This window comes from Schistosoma mansoni, chromosome 2 (assembly GCF_000237925.1).
Source record: "Schistosoma mansoni strain Puerto Rico chromosome 2, complete genome".
NCBI classification, from domain to species: Eukaryota; Metazoa; Platyhelminthes; class Trematoda; order Strigeidida; family Schistosomatidae; genus Schistosoma; species Schistosoma mansoni.
In genome coordinates, this window is record NC_031496.1 from 33,794,293 (window position 1) to 33,815,679 (window position 21,387).

General features: G+C 36.6%; 1 protein-coding gene across 1 annotated transcript in view; it reads left to right on the top strand.

Annotated features, from left to right (window-relative positions):
* Positions 1 to 21,387, top strand: part of Smp_131650 (hypothetical protein) — a 33,257-nt gene that overhangs the window by 1,279 nt on the left and 10,591 nt on the right. The window contains exons 2-8 of the mRNA XM_018796439.1: positions 1,943 to 2,315; positions 3,680 to 4,024; positions 6,344 to 6,664; positions 10,360 to 10,438; positions 14,266 to 14,397; positions 17,352 to 17,657; positions 19,724 to 19,785. Of these exons, the coding sequence (XP_018650652.1) occupies positions 1,943 to 2,315; positions 3,680 to 4,024; positions 6,344 to 6,664; positions 10,360 to 10,438; positions 14,266 to 14,397; positions 17,352 to 17,657; positions 19,724 to 19,785 (1,618 nt within the window). The remainder of the gene's footprint in view (positions 1 to 1,942; positions 2,316 to 3,679; positions 4,025 to 6,343; positions 6,665 to 10,359; positions 10,439 to 14,265; positions 14,398 to 17,351; positions 17,658 to 19,723; positions 19,786 to 21,387) is intronic.

Below are 21,387 nucleotides of genomic sequence, written 5' to 3' on the forward strand. Positions count from 1 at the left end.
GAATCTATCACAATGGCGTAGGTGTATACACTCCTTGTCGTCCCTTAAACTGTGGGATTTAAATTACTTTATACCTTTCTTTCTGTATTATATCCCTATACACAATCTTTTATGTATTACTACCATTGAAGTAACTACTATGAATTCGGTGTTCATCTTGTTGTGCTAATGAGGTGTAGCAACTTGGACCGATGCATATATGTATCTGGTCCTACGTTGTAGCTGACTGACTTACCGATTTTAATGAGTGTATACTTACCGAAAACTCAGATGTGCTCCAGGATAGCACTAATCTTTGCACAACACTGATAACGTGACAAAATTTTGTCTACTATCAGACTGATAGCTGCAGACGCATTGAAATTTTCTTTGCACCCTGAATTATTGTGTATTAATAAATGTTTGGTAAGGGAGGAATTTATTGTATAAATATCAACGTTATTTCAATGATAGTTACAAGAACAGACTACCAAGTGCTAGCGTGTTAGTTCAACTTTTCACAGCACAGCTGGACGAAGTTAAAAGGTGGGAAGTAAGGAATCAGTATCGTAGTCAGTTGGTCGTCAAATGTATGAATAGTCATAATACTCAGTAACTTCAACAAACACGCATGGAAATGGATAAAACATATATAGAACCCAGAGTTATTGAGACCTGAATTTCAGATTAAACAAATGTTTTCTTTTGTCAGGTTTCAAATTATTCACTTCTCTGTTTTCTGAGTTATATAATCTAGTCGTTTAGATACGTTCCAGCAATCCATTGAGCCACTGACTTAAAATGGGCTGTTTAGATGAGTGCAGACTACCTGGTTTGGGTTTTACCCGTTCATCGTGTACGGTATCTGTAGACACTGGGCGATATATCTCAGAATCTGCCGAAATGGCCTAGATGCATCCGCTCTATCATATTTTGTATCCTAAGTCCCAAGCTATCTTTTACTTTCTATTCCATGGATCCCTCATGCCATGCCGTCTATGCCTAGTGTTCTTTATTACCACTGCATTGTTAACATTTCTACTACTATGAAATTTGTCCTAATAGTTTTATCTCACTGTGCTGACATGTGATGTGACAACTTGAACTGATGTACACATGTCAGATTCTTGCATATAACTAACTGGTCTACTGATCTAAAACTGCTATAATTCCGAAAGATTTTCGTCTGATATTAGTTTTATTTTGAATTTTTTAGTTTGCGGGGTATTTATTTTTATCGATTTAAAAGTAAACGTTGGTACAAGGAGGCACCAAACAGATATGCGCCACATAAATCATTCAACTTGCGTGAGGGCTGGGATACTGCCCGCTTGCCCAGACTAAAACAGGTGGTTTTCTTGGAGGGCCACTCCCCGAGCCTTTAACCCAGAGGTCTAATCCATAAGACAGTGGAGAAACTTTAGGAGACGCAGTCTCATAGTATTCGGTGACCAACAATCGTTTCATACGCCATTTGTTCCTTCAAGGTACTGGAGCCCATGTGCACCATTGGTTTGGAATCAGGGTTTTCCAACTCCCCTAGGTGGACCCTCCATGTCCACCAGCCCGGTTGAAGCGCTGTAGTTTCGCTTTTTATCCTCTCATTTTCATAAACAACAGTAATGCCGCGAGAAGGCAGTGGGTAGGACTTCCCTGGCAGTGGTTGTATATACGTGGCCATGTGAGAGCATTTGGAGAAGGAGAGTTGACTCTCCCCACTCTCGGTCGTACCAGGGCATTTCGGGGCAGTTTGTAGGGATATTTGGGTGTTTTTTTTTGAAGGTACTTATCAGCAGTACTTTTTCAGCGTCTGTTTCATGCTGTTGTTGATTCCATATTGGTATAGTAAGTGATTTCATTTCCATAGTTTATGTAGTTTTAACCCACTCTTAGAATATTTGAAAAATGTAGATATTTAGTACTTATTATTCCATTGGATTATTATCTAAACTCATTTTATCAGCTGATTCATCTAAACCAGTGGTTGTTGTCCGTCCAAGCTTCTCTAATCCATACAATCATCCTAGAACTACTAGCACTAGATCAGATTCACATGGAGTTGACGAGTCGAAATATATCAATCAATGCAAACAGAAATCAGACAATGATATGAGTCCACGCTGTTTTGTTAGTGACGCTTCTACTGAGTCACCTACCACTGTTTTACCTGTCCCATGGACTGACGCTGCAAAGGCTGCTTTCTATCAGTTTTTCAAAACTCAAACCAAATTCAGTTCATCTCCGTCTCTTCAAGCCGAAAGACCATCCTCAACGCATCATTTCGCTAATCAGCCTACTTGTTTAACTCCAGGATCAGCAATCACCCAGCCCCCAAAGTGAGCAAAATCGTTTTAAATACAAATTTGTAAGAATTATATTGTTTCGTATTTTTAAGCCGTTATTAGAATGAGTTCCAATTCAACGACTTCTTCCATTTTTGCTATTGATTAATCTTATCTATATTTTGTGCCATCAGTTATATGAAAGTGGTATAGAAGAAAGATGTACAGGACTGACTTCTGTTGGTCCTTCACAACTCCCTGGTTGGGATCCTAGAGATGATGCAACACAGTGGCTAGAGACGTTATCAGATATGGCTCAACAGAAGCCAGTGGCGATTCTGCTATACCTTTATTTGACTTTCTTCATAAAAAGTGGACGTAAATTCTTTAACTGGAAGAATTCTATCTGGTTTTACCTTTTCTAACTGAAATGCTTCTGTTATTGTTATTACTTCACTATCATACACTAATTTCTGTTCGTTATTGTTCCCCTCTTTCTTATACACACCTCACATTCTCTATCTCTTCACATTTTCATTGTTATTGTGTGGCGCATATGTATCTGGTACCCCTTTGCACCAATATTTGTGTTCAAATAAATAAATAATAAATACATGGAAGTGTGTAGTATTCAATGTAGAAAAGGAAGAAAATTGTGATATTTAATTGTAAGATGGAAATGTACATATATGTCTTTATTTTACATATTCGCTCAATTTCCTACACCATAATTTATCATTTCATCTTTAGATTATTCTTTGCTCTCTTCACTGACTTTGGGCAGCTGAGTCTTCAATCGGACAATGAATATTTTAGTTTATACGTGTACCATCAGCAAACAATTCCACTATCTCTCTTTTAGTAAAATTTTTTATTATGGTACACCGAAGTGTCATTGAGGTTACACTCTAAAATCGTCCCAGTAAGACTACATTCAACAAAACTTTCGGTATTATTTATTAGGGAGGTAGTTATGCACATATATATATATATACTTGGCTTTTAGCCACTTACTGTCCGAACGTTGTTTCTACCAATTATTGCACTAATAATAATGACAACTTCTAAAGTATAGGTTTACGTAGTCGGTTGTAAACCACTCTGTTTTGTGTAGAAGCTAGTGGTGTTCTATTTTAGCCACGGTAGTAGGTACAGACTACCTCATTGACTTCAGCGCAATATTCGCGATCAGTAATTGGTGACGCTGGGTAACATTGCTTTAAGTCAATTACAATGAGTAAAGTGCAATCCCTCTAACCTCTAAATCTTGGGTTCTATTTTTCCTTTATATATATCTTTTCATTACTTTTGAATGCCGTATTTTAGCTGCATTTAGATAATGTTACTGAAGCCATATGTACAATTAACATTCATAGTAATAGAGTTATAATCTGTTGAACTTCTTTTAATTCATCAAGTGAAATGATTGCATCGGCTATGCAACAAATTGTTCAACTTGATGCTACTCTGTCAGCTCTACTCATCCCACCTGGTCTATGTGCTCAATCAATGGTGTTGTTTGAACCATTACAATCGGATCCTGAATTAGGAAGAGAATGGACAGAACCAGAAGCATTATTTTTACGTTGGTGGGGTACAGTGAAGCGACTTCGTGATAGTTTATTTTTACTATTTGAAAGTGTAATAGTTGCAGACTTGGACTTTTGTAATACGGCACATGTTGAACAAGGTATGTGGAAGTCGGTATTTTACACTGTCTTGGAATCACTTCGTTCATGGATCGAAAACCCACAATCTACACAGTATGTTGTTTATTAATCTTATTCATTTAGTTATAGCGATAAGTGGTAGTAATACTATTAATTGCATTTAATTAATAACAGCGTTAGGTTGTTTTATTAAACTGAAATTGGCTTTATTATATTTAAATTCGAAATTCATTGATTACAAGCCAAACATTTACACCTCCAAGTCACTGATTATCATTAACTTGATAAAACGCAGGAAATTTTGTAACTTATGGACAAATTCAAGTTGATGACATCAAACAAGAATAAAATGTGCCTCAGTAATTTCATCCAGTTTTGCGGTAGCCGACACTCCACATACAACATGTTACATAAACGATATAGTGTTGAGTTAACATATATTTGGTCAAGTGAATTGTAAAGTGCCTTTGTCACTAATCACTCATTTATATTAATGATTCGTTTTTATTTGATCGTTGTAATTATTACCTGGCTTTGATCCACCTCTTGGTCTTAAAGTGACCAGTTAGAAATCTTTTATCCACTTTTCCTATTTACCAAAACATAATTACAGACTTGAAGAAACTTATGTTCCTGAAATCCAAATCTCCGTCAACTTCCCTAGAAATAACATTTTATGTTGGGCAGTTTGAGCTACAACTTATCTGCTGTGAAATTGAGTTATTTTTCCAAATTTGGTGACATATTAAGTGTTTGCTCTGCTTCTTTTCTTATTCGCCATATCATATAACTGGTTGTCACCTGTGGAATGTAATTTCAGGGACAAAGATTTCATTGGTACTGTTGGTGATTTTACCTTAGATTTTGTTACACACATGTTGCGCTAGACACTTTGATGGATCATAGGTACGTTTTACCTCCTCTCCATTAGTGTCATCAAAACAAAATGTTAGGTTTGTCGACCCGACATTTAGCTAAATTTTGCTCTTAATGTATCAGGACAAGGCTTAAAAAGTGTGTATATCAACTCGGCTTAATCAGTCCACGCTAAATATTTTTTAATACCCACTTTAGGTTTTCTCGTCAATGAGACGTCTAGAAAGAAGGGATGATCTCACAGTTTTTTTTTCGTGAAAGTAACTGCTTGATAAATTCTACTAAACATTTCTGAAAAGCCATGCGCTTCATCCTAGTTTTTTAGAACTATCATGGTGTCATACATATAGCGAAAATAAAATTATGACTTGTTTACCACACTTCTTGAAGGATCGTCTTCGTAGTGATCTCAATAAGGAGCTTTATGGACAGTATGATATAGCCAGTGAAACAGCAATACGGCGCATAAGAAAATTCAGAGAATGGACATTCAATACAACAAAACTATATCCTTATTCCTTCAGCCGGCCAATAGTAACTTCACAAAATAAAGATAAATTGCCTTGTTCCGCCGTCGCTTTATGTATTTATCAGTTCAACCACGCTTGTGTAGCTAGTTGTATTGAGCGTGCGACCAGACACCGCCCCCAAATGCCCTGGTACGGCCGAGAGTGGGGAGAGTCCGCTCTCCCTCTCGAAATGCTCTCACACGACCACGCGAATATATAGCCTCTTCCAGGGAAGTCCTACTCACTGCCTTCTCGTGGCATTACTGTTGTTTACGGAAGTGAGGACGAAGAGCGAATGTCCGGCGCTTTAACCGGGTTGGTGGACACGGATAATCAACCTAGGGGAGTTGGAAAACCCTGATTCCAAACCGATGGTGCACATGGGCTCCAGTATCCTGAACGGAACAAATGGCGTATGAACCAACTGTTGGTCACCAGCCACCATGGGACTGCATCTCCTTACGATGCTCCACTGCCTTGTGGGTCAGACCTTTAGGTCAAAGGCTCGGGGTATGGCCTCCTAAGAAAACCACCTGCTTCAGTCTGGGCACCTGGGCAGTATCTCAGCCCTCACACAAATCAAATGAGATTTGTGAGGCGCATATTTATCTGGTGCTTTTTGTACCAATATTTGTGTTTAAATAAATAAATTTTATCTTGGTTGGTCAATGAAAGAAAGAACAATAAGAAGTTTTGTTGTGTTATATTTAGCCGATAACGGTCGCCATAACATTAAAAATTTAGCCTTCAAAGGCATATATAGAATTCTACTGAAATAGTTCCATATTTCCAGACTTCAGTTTTTACATGCATCAGAGGCCGTAAGTATACACTCCTTCAACTTACCCAACCTTGTACTTAGTTACTCTTAAGTTTAGGTTTTGTTCAGTTTTAATTTATACTTTTATTCCTACGCAATCCATCTATCTTAGTAATTTGATTATCTAATTTTCATTCCACCTGTTCCAATGTACATTAAAATAATAATAAACGTTTTGCTAAACTGCAACTTTAAATCTCATCCTAGGTTAATTCCTAAAGTAGATAAGAATGAAGAGACTACAAAACTTCTCCAAAGTCAATTAGTTAACCTTATTCAAAAAATTTGTATATCTGAAGTGATTGATTTTGGATCAAATCAATTAGCCTCTCTACTTGAACGTATACAAAGCATACACCACATTCAACTTGGTCCATTATTATCAGATGGTAGACCACCTCCAGAAACGAAATCAAGAACTCGACGATTAGTCTATTTAAGTGCTCAAAAATTAATGTTATTCCTTGGTGATTTAGCTCGTTACAGGGAAACTTTAGTTGGTGAACGAAATTTTGGTAAAGCACGAAAGTAAGTTTAAGTTTAATACATACAATAACATAATGATTAACTATTTTCAATTACATACATTTGGTAACATTGATTTTTTACTTGGTACATACTGAATCATCTATTTTTGTACTGATACCATCTCTAGTCATGGAAGAACACACTTATATATTCGATTTAAAGTTACTTTGTAAATCATGTCTCTACAGATCCATAATTATACGACTTTCACTCATTACCTATAAGTTGTATCAACTGTATAATGACGACGCTATCTAGTAGTTAGTGTGTTGTTCCAACCCACAACCCAGCGGTTTGATAGTCTGAAATCAAAATTATTAGGTCATGGCCTTATATAAGTATCATGAGTTACTTAATTGGTGCCTCAACTCCAATATTATGTCGAAATATAGTCTATAAAATTCTGGTTCACTGGTATAAAGGCATTATACTTATTACGATACATGAAAGTCCTGAATTCCATTCTGCATGAAACCGTATATGTTTGCTGTTCAAGAGCTCTAAACGATCACTTGGGTGTTGTTCAGTGATCCCTTGATCTTCAGTGGTTTTCTAATTGGTGGTAGTTTATAATAAAAATGACATTGTACATATGCAAACGTTTCTGCGAAATTATCCATCTAAATTGCATGAAACTTAGACTTCTTAATTAAATTAAAAATCTCCGTGTGTTAAAAATGCTACTAATACCTTGATACTAGTAGTTAATTAATTAAAGAAAATATATTATGGTTGTTGTTTATGAAAACAGATAACATCATATCAGTTCAGTTAATTCAGTCGAAGTAGTTGAGCTCATTGACAAATTCACTTGTCTTGGAAAGCTTATAAACCCGGTAAGTTGGTAGCTGACGAAATCTCGGTACGGATACAAACTTGGATCGTACCATTTATGGAGAATCCGAGATGTTCGACTATCTATCAAGTATTAAATATTACTGCCCTGCAGTTTTCTCCGTATTTATCTCTGACCGTCAAACAAACCGCGATATTAGAAGATATATGCAAGCTACAACTATTTGACCATAGGCGTTTGCGATGCGTTAGTCACTTTTGCCAGAATAACCAGGCGGGTAATGTCGAGGTTAAGTACATGGTGTTAGATAACGGTTTCAAGCCAAAGATAACTTAAATCACTATCGACTGATTTAGTTGCATTCACAACCTCAGTCTACCCTAGCATCCGGTCTCAGTGGGGATTACAGAAGGTTGGAAAAAATATAAGGATAGAAATGGTGTGTCATGATCTTGAGTTCTAATTGCAAACATTCTCAGTCTCCCTGTATGTAATGATACAACTTAGGAAGCACAGATTCTTGTCCTTGACTTCGAGTCTCACTTTTTGTGTAAGGATCAGTGTTACTACCTGGCTACCTAAACAGAAATAGGTTGGGTGGAACTCCAACCTGCGATCTAGTGGTTCGGAAGTTGAACTCCTCAACCACTAAATCACTTTGAGTTAAGTATCATTTCATATCATTCATCTCTATCACTTACTAATTTTTGGATTATACTTCTAATGTTGGACTTTTCAGCACAGTTAACATTATTTCCTTCTCTATGATTTTCACCTTATTTGTGAATTTTCTGTCTCATTGTACTATCATGCTAGTTGTGCCAAATTAGACTAATAAACACGTTCTGCTGCTAGTTTTTACGTTAAGAGCTAAAATCTATTTCCTACAGCAGAATGAGAAATTTGGAAACATGTTTTTTCTTCGTTTGAATCATCTCGAAATGTTTATACATGGCAACCAAACTCCCCATTTTTTACCATAGTGACCATAATCAACGTAAGGCCTGTAACAAAAATGTGCCTTATCCCAAGTTCCCATATTATACTAGCACAACTAAATTAAAGTGACATCATAAATGAGAAAAGGAATTTAAATAATTGTGGTAGTAATTATTTATTTATTTGAACACATAAATATTGGTACAAGGAGGCACTAGATATTTATGCTCCACACAAGAAACTGTCATTTCATTTAATTGTGTGAGGGATATTATAATGCCCAGGTGTCCAGACTGAAGCAGGTGGTTTTCTTAGGAGGCCACACCCGGATCCTTCGACCTAAAGGTCTGACCCACAAGGCAGTGGAGCATCGTAAGGAGATGCAGTCCCATGATAGCCGGTGACCAACAATTGGTTCATACGCCATTTGTTCCGTTCAGGATACTGGAGCCCATGTACACCATTGTTTTGGAATCAGGGTTTTCCAACTCCCCTAGGTTGATTATCCGTGTCCACCAACCCGGTTAAAGCGCCGGACATTCGCTCTTCGTCCTCACTTCCGTAAACAACAGTAATGCCACGAGAAGGCAGTGAGTAGGACTTCCCTGGCAGAGGTTATATACGCGTGGTCGTGTGAGAGCATTTCGAGAGAGAGGGCGGGCCCTCCCAAAACTCGGCCGTACCAGGGCATTTGCGAGTGATAGTAATGATAATGCGAATAAATGAACATTAGTTTATACATAGCTTAAAGAAACAAAAGGAAAAAAATTATGTATCACAAAAGTACTGGAGCTTAAAATGTGGAGTAAAGTCATCTAAGCTATTATGACCCATTATGTCATGTCAGTGAGCATCTCTAACCGTTGATCACAACTATCACTTGGACCGCAACCTCAGTACAATAACCAATAATTTCATGAACTGATGCCACATCTTCGTTTTGTTGCCTTTTTTATTTTCTTCAGTGTTGTGTAACTGAATTAATAGACTTGTGCTAACTCTAATCAATTCATACTATTTAGTGTATATGGATTAAACGGCATAATATTATATACATGATCATAGTAAAAAGATAAACAACTGCAGTCAGACTATAATTTGTGGACAACCTTTGAGAGACGTCTCAATGACTCAGAGAATATCTACCTACTTACTACGGCTAAATGAGGATTATAAAACAGTGTGAAAAATAAGGATTATGAGTTACAGTTGATGTTTAGAGTTAAGAATTAGATTTATGATGTTCATCGCGAACTGATATCAGCTAAAATACCAAAACATTATTTAGACAAATGGGTGAATGAATTTCGCGCCAAAATCCAAGACCTGCTATCCTAAGTTTGATTGATTCGTCCATAAATTATGGTCTTGTCACAAAATCCTTTTCACTCAATTTGTTTGTTTTAATCTTAAAAATGTTAATTGTTGGGGATGTCAAATCCCCAGAACTTATTTGGTAAATGGCCTAATTTTGTAATTTTATTTTGAAAATTTGAATTTCTTTGTTTTCGCGCCAAAAGCGCTCTTTTCACCTTCGAGTCGAATTTCCTACTTGTGAAATATCCTAAATGCCATTGGTCCGTTGTATCTTTAAGTGTGCTATTTTGTAATGCTACCCAAGGATAATTTATCGCTATATATATACGTTTGAGTTTTTCCCCTTATGATTTGCTTGTACTTGGCTGCTTACGGAATATATATTCCCCTACTTTGCCTTGGACTTCTTCCTCTAGTTAGCGGACCCTGGGACAACGGATTAGATTAGCCTATCGTGTCACTGTGTCATTGACCTTCGTTAGTCTACCGAGAAAATCGAATTAGCTCAAGCATATAATTAATATTCGTATATATATACTCTTACATTTTGTTCAAAATCAAGTATTTACCAACTTTCAGTAAATGGATTTTTCCCTTATTATTACTATTATTATTATTTGTTTGCTTTCTGAACTTTCATTAGTTGGTATCAAAAGGCTCAATTATTAGTGCCGAAAAATGGTCGTTCATATAATCAGTTAGCTGTTTTAGCTTTGTATACTGTAAGTGAACATGTTTTGTTCTTTTTGAATATATTTATTTATTTATTTAAACACATATTGCTGCAAGGGGGTACCAGACATATATGCGCCACGTTATTTCATATTTTTGCGCAAGGGCTGTGATACTGCACGGGTGCCCAAATCGAACCAGGTGGTTTTCTTAGGGGGCCACACCCCGAGCCTTCGACCTGAAGGTCTAACCCACAAGGCAGTGGAGCATCGTAAGGAGATGCAGTCCCATGGTAGCCTGTGACCAACAATTGGTTCATGCGCCATTTATTCCATCAGGATACTAGAGCCCATGTGCACCATTGGTTTGGAATTAGGGTGGCCCCTCCCCACTCTCGGCCGTACCAGGGCATTTGAATATATATATATATATATATATATATATTCATATGCGAAGATAACTATCCTTTTTTTAATGTTCAATGAAACTGTAATACTGTTATAACGTATGAATTTGCCCTCTTAATATATATATATATATATATATATATATATATATATATATATATATATATATATATATATGGGTGCAATCCGGTCCTTCCTATCTGCCTAGCCCAGCCAGTTAAGTCCAGAACACAAATACAGCCTCGGCAATATGAATCCTTATTCACAAGCATACTGGGTTTATATACTAACCAAACAGACCAAAATATACCAAAAAATAGGAAGATAACATTTGTACAATAATTGGCCAATGTGGCTATGGATAGGGGGAAAGTAATCAATAACAATAGTTCAAAGGTCAAAATAAAGGTTATGATAAGAGGAACACGAATACGATTAGGTCACTTATTTAACAACTATACAATAGGAAATAGGCATATTACATTTGTCCATAATAGACCTCAGATTTACCATTCATAATTCACCAGGGGATATAACAAGTACCTAGTATTTTTAAGAATTTCCCCGTTTATTTAGTATGTTAGTGCTGTATATAAGAGTGTAACTTTCACGCAGGACTTTATTTTAATCATTAAAAGCTATCTACATATATCTTTTATGAACACGCTACTGTAGTGCATTCGAACTTATCGAATGGGGAAAGCGAATAAAGTGAAAGTTAGTGCTTAAATTCTCTTATATGCAGTATTCACTTATTAAATGTGCTGAAAAAGGCTGGATATTGCACGCATATAGAACAGATTTGTTACAAATTCGCGGATACGTATCCTATTCCTATGGTTATATATTTTTAGTACAATTTTCAAAAAAATTCCTAATATACTTAAATATTATGGAGAATTATCCTAAGGTCAACATTTAACTGTACTCAAAGAGTCAGCAATCAATGATGAAAAAGTGTCTTTAATTGTGTTTAAATAAAAGATGGCTTCAGTTGAGAAGTTCAGGCTCAGAAAGACGAAAATTTAAATATATAAAAGTAAACTCAAGATCACAGCCAGAAAGTAGGTAGTTTTCTGAAGGTTTAACATTCTCGAAAGTACCAGCTTGATCTGAGGACTGTAAACTGCTAGATATTACGGGTGAAACGACCTTTAAATGAGGCCAAAGTGACTTGAGACAACTCACCTACTAACTAGGGTCAAAAAAGGGTCATAAATTGGTATGAGGAATTAGGATTAAGATTTCGAGTTAGAAGTTAGACTTAGGAATTAGAGCAAAGGTTTTCATCATATAACTAAATATTATGCAAACTATTCTATCAATTAGTATAATACACTGAATTAAGTGCAGTTATTGTGTGGCTGAGATGTCTAAGGCGCTGAATTCAGGCACCAGTCTGAAACGGGCGTCGGCTCGAATCCCACACACAACATATTGAATCAAGTGATTAAAAACAACACTGAATAACCATCATATACATAATCTTCCATTTAATCCCTTCTTAAAACGTATTTGCGGAATTTAACCTCTTCAACAAAATGTTGGTTTTTTTCACGAATTTTAGTGTTTATTTTTTGATAGTTTTCATTGAAGCACCAATGCTAGCATTCTCAAGGTAGATTTCTCTCCTTCCATTTGTCAAATGTTGCTTCAGGACTGATTTGCTTCAACGTCTGAGTTAATGATCGGGAGTGAAGTAGTTGACTGTGTCTATCACTTAACTTATCTCGGAAGTCTCATCAACCCTGGTGGACTGACTGGTGTCTGATTAAATCTCTGTATTAATTTAAAAAGTCTGTTTGACTTCTGCCATCTTGCGTCACTTGTCGCATAGGTGAGGTACCCGATATCTGGGAACCAAAGGACTAGTTCACTGTACAGCAGTTCACTCCGTTCTACATTATGGGTGCAAAATATGACATTTAAAAATAGGGTATGTATGCAGGTCATTGGTATCCAACCATAGTTGTGTTCGAACGATTGGTCGTGCATTTTGGGACCATCAAGTAAGTCACTCTGACAGAAATACTATGTAAAAATGGCAAATCAATTGACGAGGTAGTGAATCTTGACCGACTGAGATGGTTAGAACATGTGTTATGTATGTCCATCCACCGAATGCCTAGTTGGACGGTGATGACTGATGTGTAGTAGTAGTATGGAGGAAAGTTAGGGGCGACTAAACCTAGACAATGCATCAGCCCATGAAGATACTGACTGACATACTGAGCCATTTAAGTAGATGCAGACTACTCGGTTAAGGTACATTTGATAAATGATTAAAGATTTTGAATGACGTGACTCGAAATCGTTTGTCTGCCTTTAGTTCCTAAGTTTTTAAATTCCTTCTTAGATGTTTTTGTTTCACTAGTTCATATTTATCGAACAGTATCTTCGATGTCTAATCTTATTGACTGCCACTAATACTGTAATTACCTCCACTAATCTAGGTTTCATTCTAGCGGTTTCATCTCTCTGTGTTAATATGGTATGACAATTTGAACTGATTTACTCATGTACCAGGTTTTATGTTGCGTTTGACTGACTGACAGACAGTCAGCCTTTGAACTTTTTCTCAGCTGGCAAACAACCAAAGGAGAATGCCTTAAATCTATGTTGTACAATTGTCAATAAAATGACTTTCGATAGATGTACCTCGTAAAACTATATCCTACTGACGGTCTTGTGCGACCAATCAAATTTGAGATAATGGATTTTAATAATTAGTATGAATTTGAAACTTCATTGTAGATAGTTTGTTGCTAGAAATCATGTTTTCGTCTAGATTTCGTGTTTCGTATGGTTTGGATGATAATTTTATTTGGGGGCACCTACAGAACCACGTGTGTGAATGTAAAAATGAAGTGTTAGGGTTGAGGTTATTGCTTTATATAAATAAATTCCTGAACCCTAACATCCTGACCAAATTGGTAGTAGTAAAATGGGATGAATCCTGTCAAAAAGTAATACTATTTTCAGTCCGATGAACCCATAATCTTATTGGGATCTCGAATCGGTCTATGCCGGACAGTTATTACAATCTTGGAAGCTCTTGACGACCCTGTTTTCCTAGTATGAGACGATAATCTCCACAACGCTATAGAATAAAATCCATCATTAATCTCAATAAGCTCATCGATCACGTTTAAACTACACATCCATTGCAATTTTATTATTTCTATGTAATTTATAGTTCACTTGTAACTGCTGCATCCTGAATGAATCATGCCTTATTGGTTTATCTCAAGGTCATTTTTGAGCTGTACATCGGCAGTTTTGCCTAGTTTTACCATGTGCGTAATTTTCAACATCCTGTTGCAGTGTTACAAAAACATTCAGTTTTTACGTTATAGGCTCAATTTGTATATATACTATACTTAAAAATTTTTAAAAATCATGTTTCCTTTTTTCTAAATATCAAATATCATCACTCTTTGTTGTACCTCTTCTTGCTTTTTCGTAATCAGTCCAGGCATTTAGATGCAATGTTCTATTATATGCGTACTCTTGCTGCAAGTAATCCATTTGCGACGGCATCACAAAGTTTAGCGGCTTTATTTAATGAAATACGACCACGTGCTCAAAACATGATTATGCAGGTATGTTTAGTGAATAATTCAATATTGAATTATTAATAGATAGTAATGTTATTTATTCCTCTGAATTAAAGTTGGTTCACACTTTCGGGTGCGATGAGTTCTACAATAGTTGGACAGACAAAGTCGGAAGTGTTTATGTTTAGTGAGTCAAGCTCAGTGGCTTAGTGGTCAAATCACTCGTGTTTCAACCATCAGGTTGCAGGTTCTATTTTCGTCAATACCTACTTCATTTTGATTAACTGGACAAGTATGGTTAGACCTCATATATAAGGCAGTATAGCTCTAAACATAACTTATAAATCCATCTGTACTTGATAAATAAACGAAAGAATATCAATAAGTACAAGAAAAAAGACTAGTTTTTGAGAGAAAATCCACGGAGTTCTACTGAGAATCATTGACCAATGGAATTTAACGATTCCAAGTATGAAGCAGATATCCACTAAAAGCGGTGAAAAATGATTTTACAATGTTGCCAGTTGATTGAAGTTGAATATGCAAACCGTTTAATGCCCATTCGATGGTCCTAAATGTCAAGTGCTCGTCATGTGAGCTGAAGGTACTGGGGTCGATTTCTGGTTGGGTCGTAGATGCGCACTATTAAGGGATCTCACACTAAGATTAACCAGATATTCAATACTTCCTGGCTTTCAATGGTTGTCTAGGATCAGTCTGTGATGCATACTAAGGAGAACAAACGGTCACTCAGTTATGAGCTAGGTAGAATCTGCCAAAATAGTGCGTCGGTTCAAGCTGTTGTACTTCGCATCATTAGAAAAAATGGAGATTCACAAGCTGTGAGTCGAAATAGTCAATACGATATTTGTGAATGGTGAAAATAATACTAATAATATTTTTAGAATGTTTATCAACTACAACTGTGGTTGCTACTGTTTCACTGCTGTCAAGTCATAGAAAGATAATTCCCTTTTACTACATATCACATTCCCCTCTAAGTTTGTAGGTAGTTTTTTGTCTCATTTGTTTGAAAAGATTGGATCAGCATTGTGACACTAATACTATCTGCCCTTACTCTGCATGTATATAGCTCCTCCACTACGAAACAATGTACTTAAGCCTGTTACCCCTCATAGGCCGCTCACCAGCATCTTCCATCCAACTCTGTCTGGGCGGTCCTTTCCAGTTGTTCCCAGTTGGTATTCGTCCTTTTAATGTCTGCTTCCAATCCCTGGTTCAGTTAGTTCTTTGAACTTCCTCTTTTTCGATTCCTTTCCGAGTTCCAGGTTAGCGCTTGCCTCGTGATGGAGTTTGGTAATTTTCTCAATGTGTTTCCTATCCACTTCCAACGTCTTTTCCTAATTTCCTCTTCAGCTGAAAGTTGATTTGCTCTCTCCCACAACAGTTTATTACTGGTGGTATCCAACCAATGGACATTGAATATCTTACGTAGACAATTGTTTATCGATACTTGTACTTCTTTGATGATGGTTGTAGTAGTTCTTCAAGTTTCAGCTTTGTACAATAAAACTGTTGACGTTCATATTGAAGATTCTGAGTCTGATATTGGTTAACACTTGTTTTGAGTTCCATATGTTCTTCAACTGTAGGAATGCAGCACTTGCTTTGCCAATCCTTGTCTTTACGTCTACATCGGATCCTCCTTGTTCCTCGACGATGCCGTCCAAGTACGTGAAGGATTACATATCTTCTAGAGTTCCTCCATCAAGTGTGATTGGGTTGGTATTCTTCGTGTTGTGTTTGAGGATGTTGCTTTTTCCCTTGTGTATGTTGAGGCCTACTGATGCAGAGGCTGTCGCTACGCTAGTTGTCTTCATCTGCATTTGTTCGTGTCTATGGGACAGAAGGGCCAGATCATCTGCAAGGTCCAGATCTTCTAGTTGCATTCAAGCTGTTCATTGTATTCCGTTAACCAGAATAACGAAACGATGTAGGTTCCTAATATTGCGATTTTATAAACCATCCGATGTTCCTGATCGGTATTGTCTTCACATATCTCACACTTCGATTGTATATGACCATTAGGGCATACACATAGAGGTATTCCACCATGTGATTCTGACTCGTGTAAAGAATGAAATGTATGTTCTTCTCATCTTTCATGTGACTGGAATTTGACTCATTTGGGCCATATTTGTCACATTCATTAGGGATATCACTGGAAATAAATTCATTATGGAGACAAATGACACCTAATGTGGCACCATCAGAACTGTAATCAGATTTTAACTCATTTAGAACTTGTTCCTCACATTTAATTAATGTTTCATGGGGAATAAATGAGTAATTAAAACAACCGATATCTGGTAAAATATTACCATAAATTTAATTTATTTGGAACATCATTCTAATATCAATCTAGGACTTCAGTCGATATAGTTAAATTATTAGACTGGTCGGAATCCAACATAGAAACATTTGAATCTTGCCTAGTGTCAATATTATTAAGCACAGTTTTCTCCAAGATACTGATAATTTTCACTTGAGTTTGCACAAATTGATCTAATATTACTTCCAAAGTATCCATTTTTTTGACTGACAAAATATATCCGATCACAAAATGTAGTAAGGTTTGTTTTAAAACACCCCGTCACCAATTTGATATAATGGTTGGTTTAAAATATTTTTCTCTCTCAGATATACTAGGATGATACGTTAATATGATAATGAGACTAGTCACATTATATAGAATCCAGGATTAATGACCCAGAATAGAGAGCCAGTATGATTACAAGCGGTTACAGTCAGGGGGTCCAGAGTAGAGATCACTAAAAGGAAAATAAATCACATATTTAATAGTCAGTAGGCTAAGTGCTTGTTTGTCTATCCTCAATGGCCAATCACATTTCTAGCTCTATTAGACAAAAGTTATTAGATTCCAGGTAGTCTCTCAACTCATAAAAAAATTGCGGATGACGTTAATAATCAGTTCATATACTTTTGTTTCAATAAAAGTGGTCTTTTTTGAACGTCAGTTTCAGAAACCAAAAACTGAATCAGTTCAACCACATTGTTCTGGATTTAGTTCATATAATCCACGATTTCAACGTGCTGAAATATGGATTCATCCAATTGATGGTCAGACTACTGTTATTCAAGGTGGACGACGTTTAATGCATTCAAATATCAAACCAACTATTGATGAAAGCAACAATATTCAAGGAAAATCAATACAAAAATTAAATTCATCAACTCCTGAACTTGAAGTTGACAATGAAGATGAAGATGATGAAGAGGCACAGGCAGAAGCTGAAGAATATGCTAATATCTCTTTAATTGAAGTGAGTCTCTTCATCATCATTGAACTGTTATATGCTATCTTTCATTGTAAAGTTATTTGATACAAATACTAATATTAAATAAAACGAAACTATTAAAGCAGTCGAATAACTTGTGTTAGCCTTACGAGTAGAAGATACTCGTAAGTTACTAGTTTTTGACCACAGATGCCTTAGAAATATTGCTCACATCTGCTGGAAAAGAGTTAGGGGCGGCCAAACCAAAACATGGCATCAGAGCTTGACTCTGATGGCAGATGCAGACTACTTGGTTGGGGTCCGCGTAACTATCGTAACCAATGGTTGGAGACTGTGTGACATGGCTCAGAATCGATCACAATGGCGTAAGTGTATACAATCTTCCTTAAGATTACCTTGAGATTAAAATTGCTTCATAACTTTTTTCCTTCCTATACTATATCCTTATATACAACCTATCTTTTATATACTACCACCACTGAATTAATTATTTCTATGAATCCGGTGTTGATCTTGTTGTGCTAACGAGGTATGGCAACTTGGACCAATGCATATATGTGCCTAGTCCTACGTTGTAGCTGACTGACTGTTAGTCTTTGTGATATTATAAATAACAAATGACTTGACCGAATATGGAATATATGAACTGTTAGGTTTTACAGGGTTGGTGGACACGGATAATCAACCTAGGGGAGTTGGAAAACCCTCATTCCAAACCGATGGTGCACATGGGCTCCAGTATCTTGAGGGAACAAATGGCGTATGAATCAATCGTTGGTCACTGGCTACCATGCGACTGCATCTCCTTACGGTGCTCCACTGCCTTGTGGATCAGACCTTTAGGTCAAAGGCTCGGGGTGTGGCCCCCTAAGCAAAACCAACTGCTTCAGTTTGGGAAGCTGGGCAGTATCACGGCCCTCACACAAATCAAATGAGATTTGTGTGGCGCATATGTATCTGGTGCCACTTTGTACCAATATTCATGTGTTTAAATAAATAAATAAAATACGAATTCACTGAAATTTCCACATTTATGACAATATAATTAGACCGACATTAATTGTATAAATGGTTAAACAGTCGAAATAAAATATTCTTTAAATAGATTCCATTTTGTCTTTTACATTTATTACTGTGGTGGGATTGTTGCGTTCTATTCAAATATCCAATACTGTAGCGTATTTCCGAAAATTTCAACTGAAATGTCACACTTTAATTATAATGTAGTGAACGAAGATTTCGTGGGGTTAACCGATTTATTGTTCAGTGCACAATTAAACCGTTTTCAATTAGGACTTTGAAAATATCATACTGGCACTATAATAAATTGATGTTTTTAATTTTCATTAGGATGCTTAAATTGATATCAGTTTCTAATTAAAATTATAAATAAAATTACTTACGCCTGTTACCCCTCGTAGAGGACAGGCCACCGACAAAGATTCTCCAACCAACTGTGTCCTGTGCTCTCCTTTCAGTTTGTTTCCAAGTGCTGTTTATCCTTTCTATACTTGTTCCCGATTCTTGTCGAAATGTGTTATTTGGTCTGCTTCTTTTTCTTTCGCCTTCAAGATTTCAAGTTGAAGCTTCCCTTGTGATGCAGTTTAATAATTTCTGCAATATATATCCTACCGACTTGCAGATTATTTTTGTAATTTCCTCCTCAGATAAAAGTTGGTTTGTTCTCTCCCACAGTAGGTTGTTGCTGATGGTCTCCGGTCGATCGACATTGAGTATCTTACGTAGATAGTTATTTATTATTGTACTTGTTTGTTGATGGTTGTGGTAGTTCTTGAAGTTTCAGTTCGGTACAGTAGAACTGTCTTGACGTTTGTGTTGAAAATTCTTTGATGTTGTCTGATAATTTTTTTTTGAGTCATATAATAAATAAAACTAGACACATTAAGAGCGATTGATACTAGGTTTGGATTTCAATCTGAACATTAATACTGAAATGTGAAACGTATATCCAGTTAATGAGTTCCAAGTAGGACGAAACGCCTATCCTGGATTTCACTGATGATCACATACTAAAAATACTAGAACTGAACTAAATTTATTTATTTACCTTTCACTGTTTATATTTTCAGTTAAGTAAACAATTCGGTTTGGCATTTATTCATGCACATGGAAAATTATATACCAAAATTGGGTAAGCTATATGCCTTCGTTAAAATTAATCTCTATGGTTGTTGTTAGCGAACTACTGGGATTTTAATTGGTTTGATATTTGAATTATCAATAAACAAACTAAGTGAATCCCTTTGGTTTGTGTTTTAAAAGAAATACTTTTTAGTGTGACACTTGTTTCAATGTTTTTCACGTCGTCTACATGAAGTTATTCCGTTATGTGTGTAAAATTAAGTGTGATTAATTGAAGATTTTAGGTTTAAATCCTGTTTTTTTCACATACTTTTCGCAGCGGGAGTGTTGTTTACAAAATTGAGAAGACGAAAAGCGAATGTCCGGCACTTTAACCGGATTGGTGGATCCTCCGTATCCACCTTTATTTATTCATTTATTTGAACACATAAATATTAGTTCGAGGAGGGAACCAGATACATATGCGCCACACTATAACAGTGAGAATGGGAAGAGATCAAGTGTAAGGTGCATATAAAAGAAAAAAGAACAATAACGACCACGAGTTAGTGTAGTGAAAAAGTATTAGTAGTGGGGGAAACAGAAAGATACAAGCAGAAGGAATTCTTTCAGTCCAAGAAGTTACGGCCACTTTTTATGAAGAAAGTAAAAGAAGGTTACAGCAGGATCGCCACTGGCTTCTCTTCTGAGCCATATCTGATAACGTTTCTAGCCACTGTGTTGCACCATCTCTAGGATCCCAACTAGGGAGTTGTGAAGGACCAACAGAAGCCATTCCTGTACATCTTTCTTTCATACGACGACACCATGTCAAATACTGATCACGAACTTCTCAACTACTTCTATCTGCTCACTACCCAGCGTGAGTGCAGGATTAGGGTCCTGTCAGTCTTGTAAAACCACTTTGCACTTCAATGTTGCAAAGCCCATACCATACCTACGAATACTGACCACCAACTGATTAAGTGTGGATTTCATGGCTTGGGTATTATCTCACACTAAGACAATATCATCCGCATACTCAAGGCCGATAAGTCTTTCTCCAGGCAACAGATTCACACCACCATTACTTACATCTATCAGATCTGTTTCCAGAATGTCATCGATGGCAAAGTTGAAGAGAAATGGTGAGATTGGACAACCCTGCCTAACCCCACTGCTTGAATGGAACAGTGGAGAGGCGTGGTTGTATACACTCACTGTGCCTGAGGTCTTTGTAGATAGGGCTTTTGGCATGTTAACAAACTTCTCAGGCACACCCTTATTCAATAGACAATCCCAGAGAGCAGTCCTGTCCAACGAATCGAAGGCAGCCCTGATATCAAGAAACACTACAATTGTTGACCTGTGATAAGTATGGCGTCCAATATCATAATCTCAGCTTTAATCAATTCACAATATAACGCGGCGATCATCCACTGCAATCGGTGACAACTATTTCACTCTGTTATGACTTTATAAAAAATAGACGTATGACAATTCGTTATTGATTTTTGTGTCCGGCTTTTATCACGTGAATTATCCGCCAATCGAAATCGACCTTTTCGATCTTAACACTGTGACAAATCAATGACGTTCGACCAGTATAAATAGTCTAGCGTCCTTATTGGTCCTTTGTCCGCCTAGCCCTTCCAATTGAGTCCAGAACACC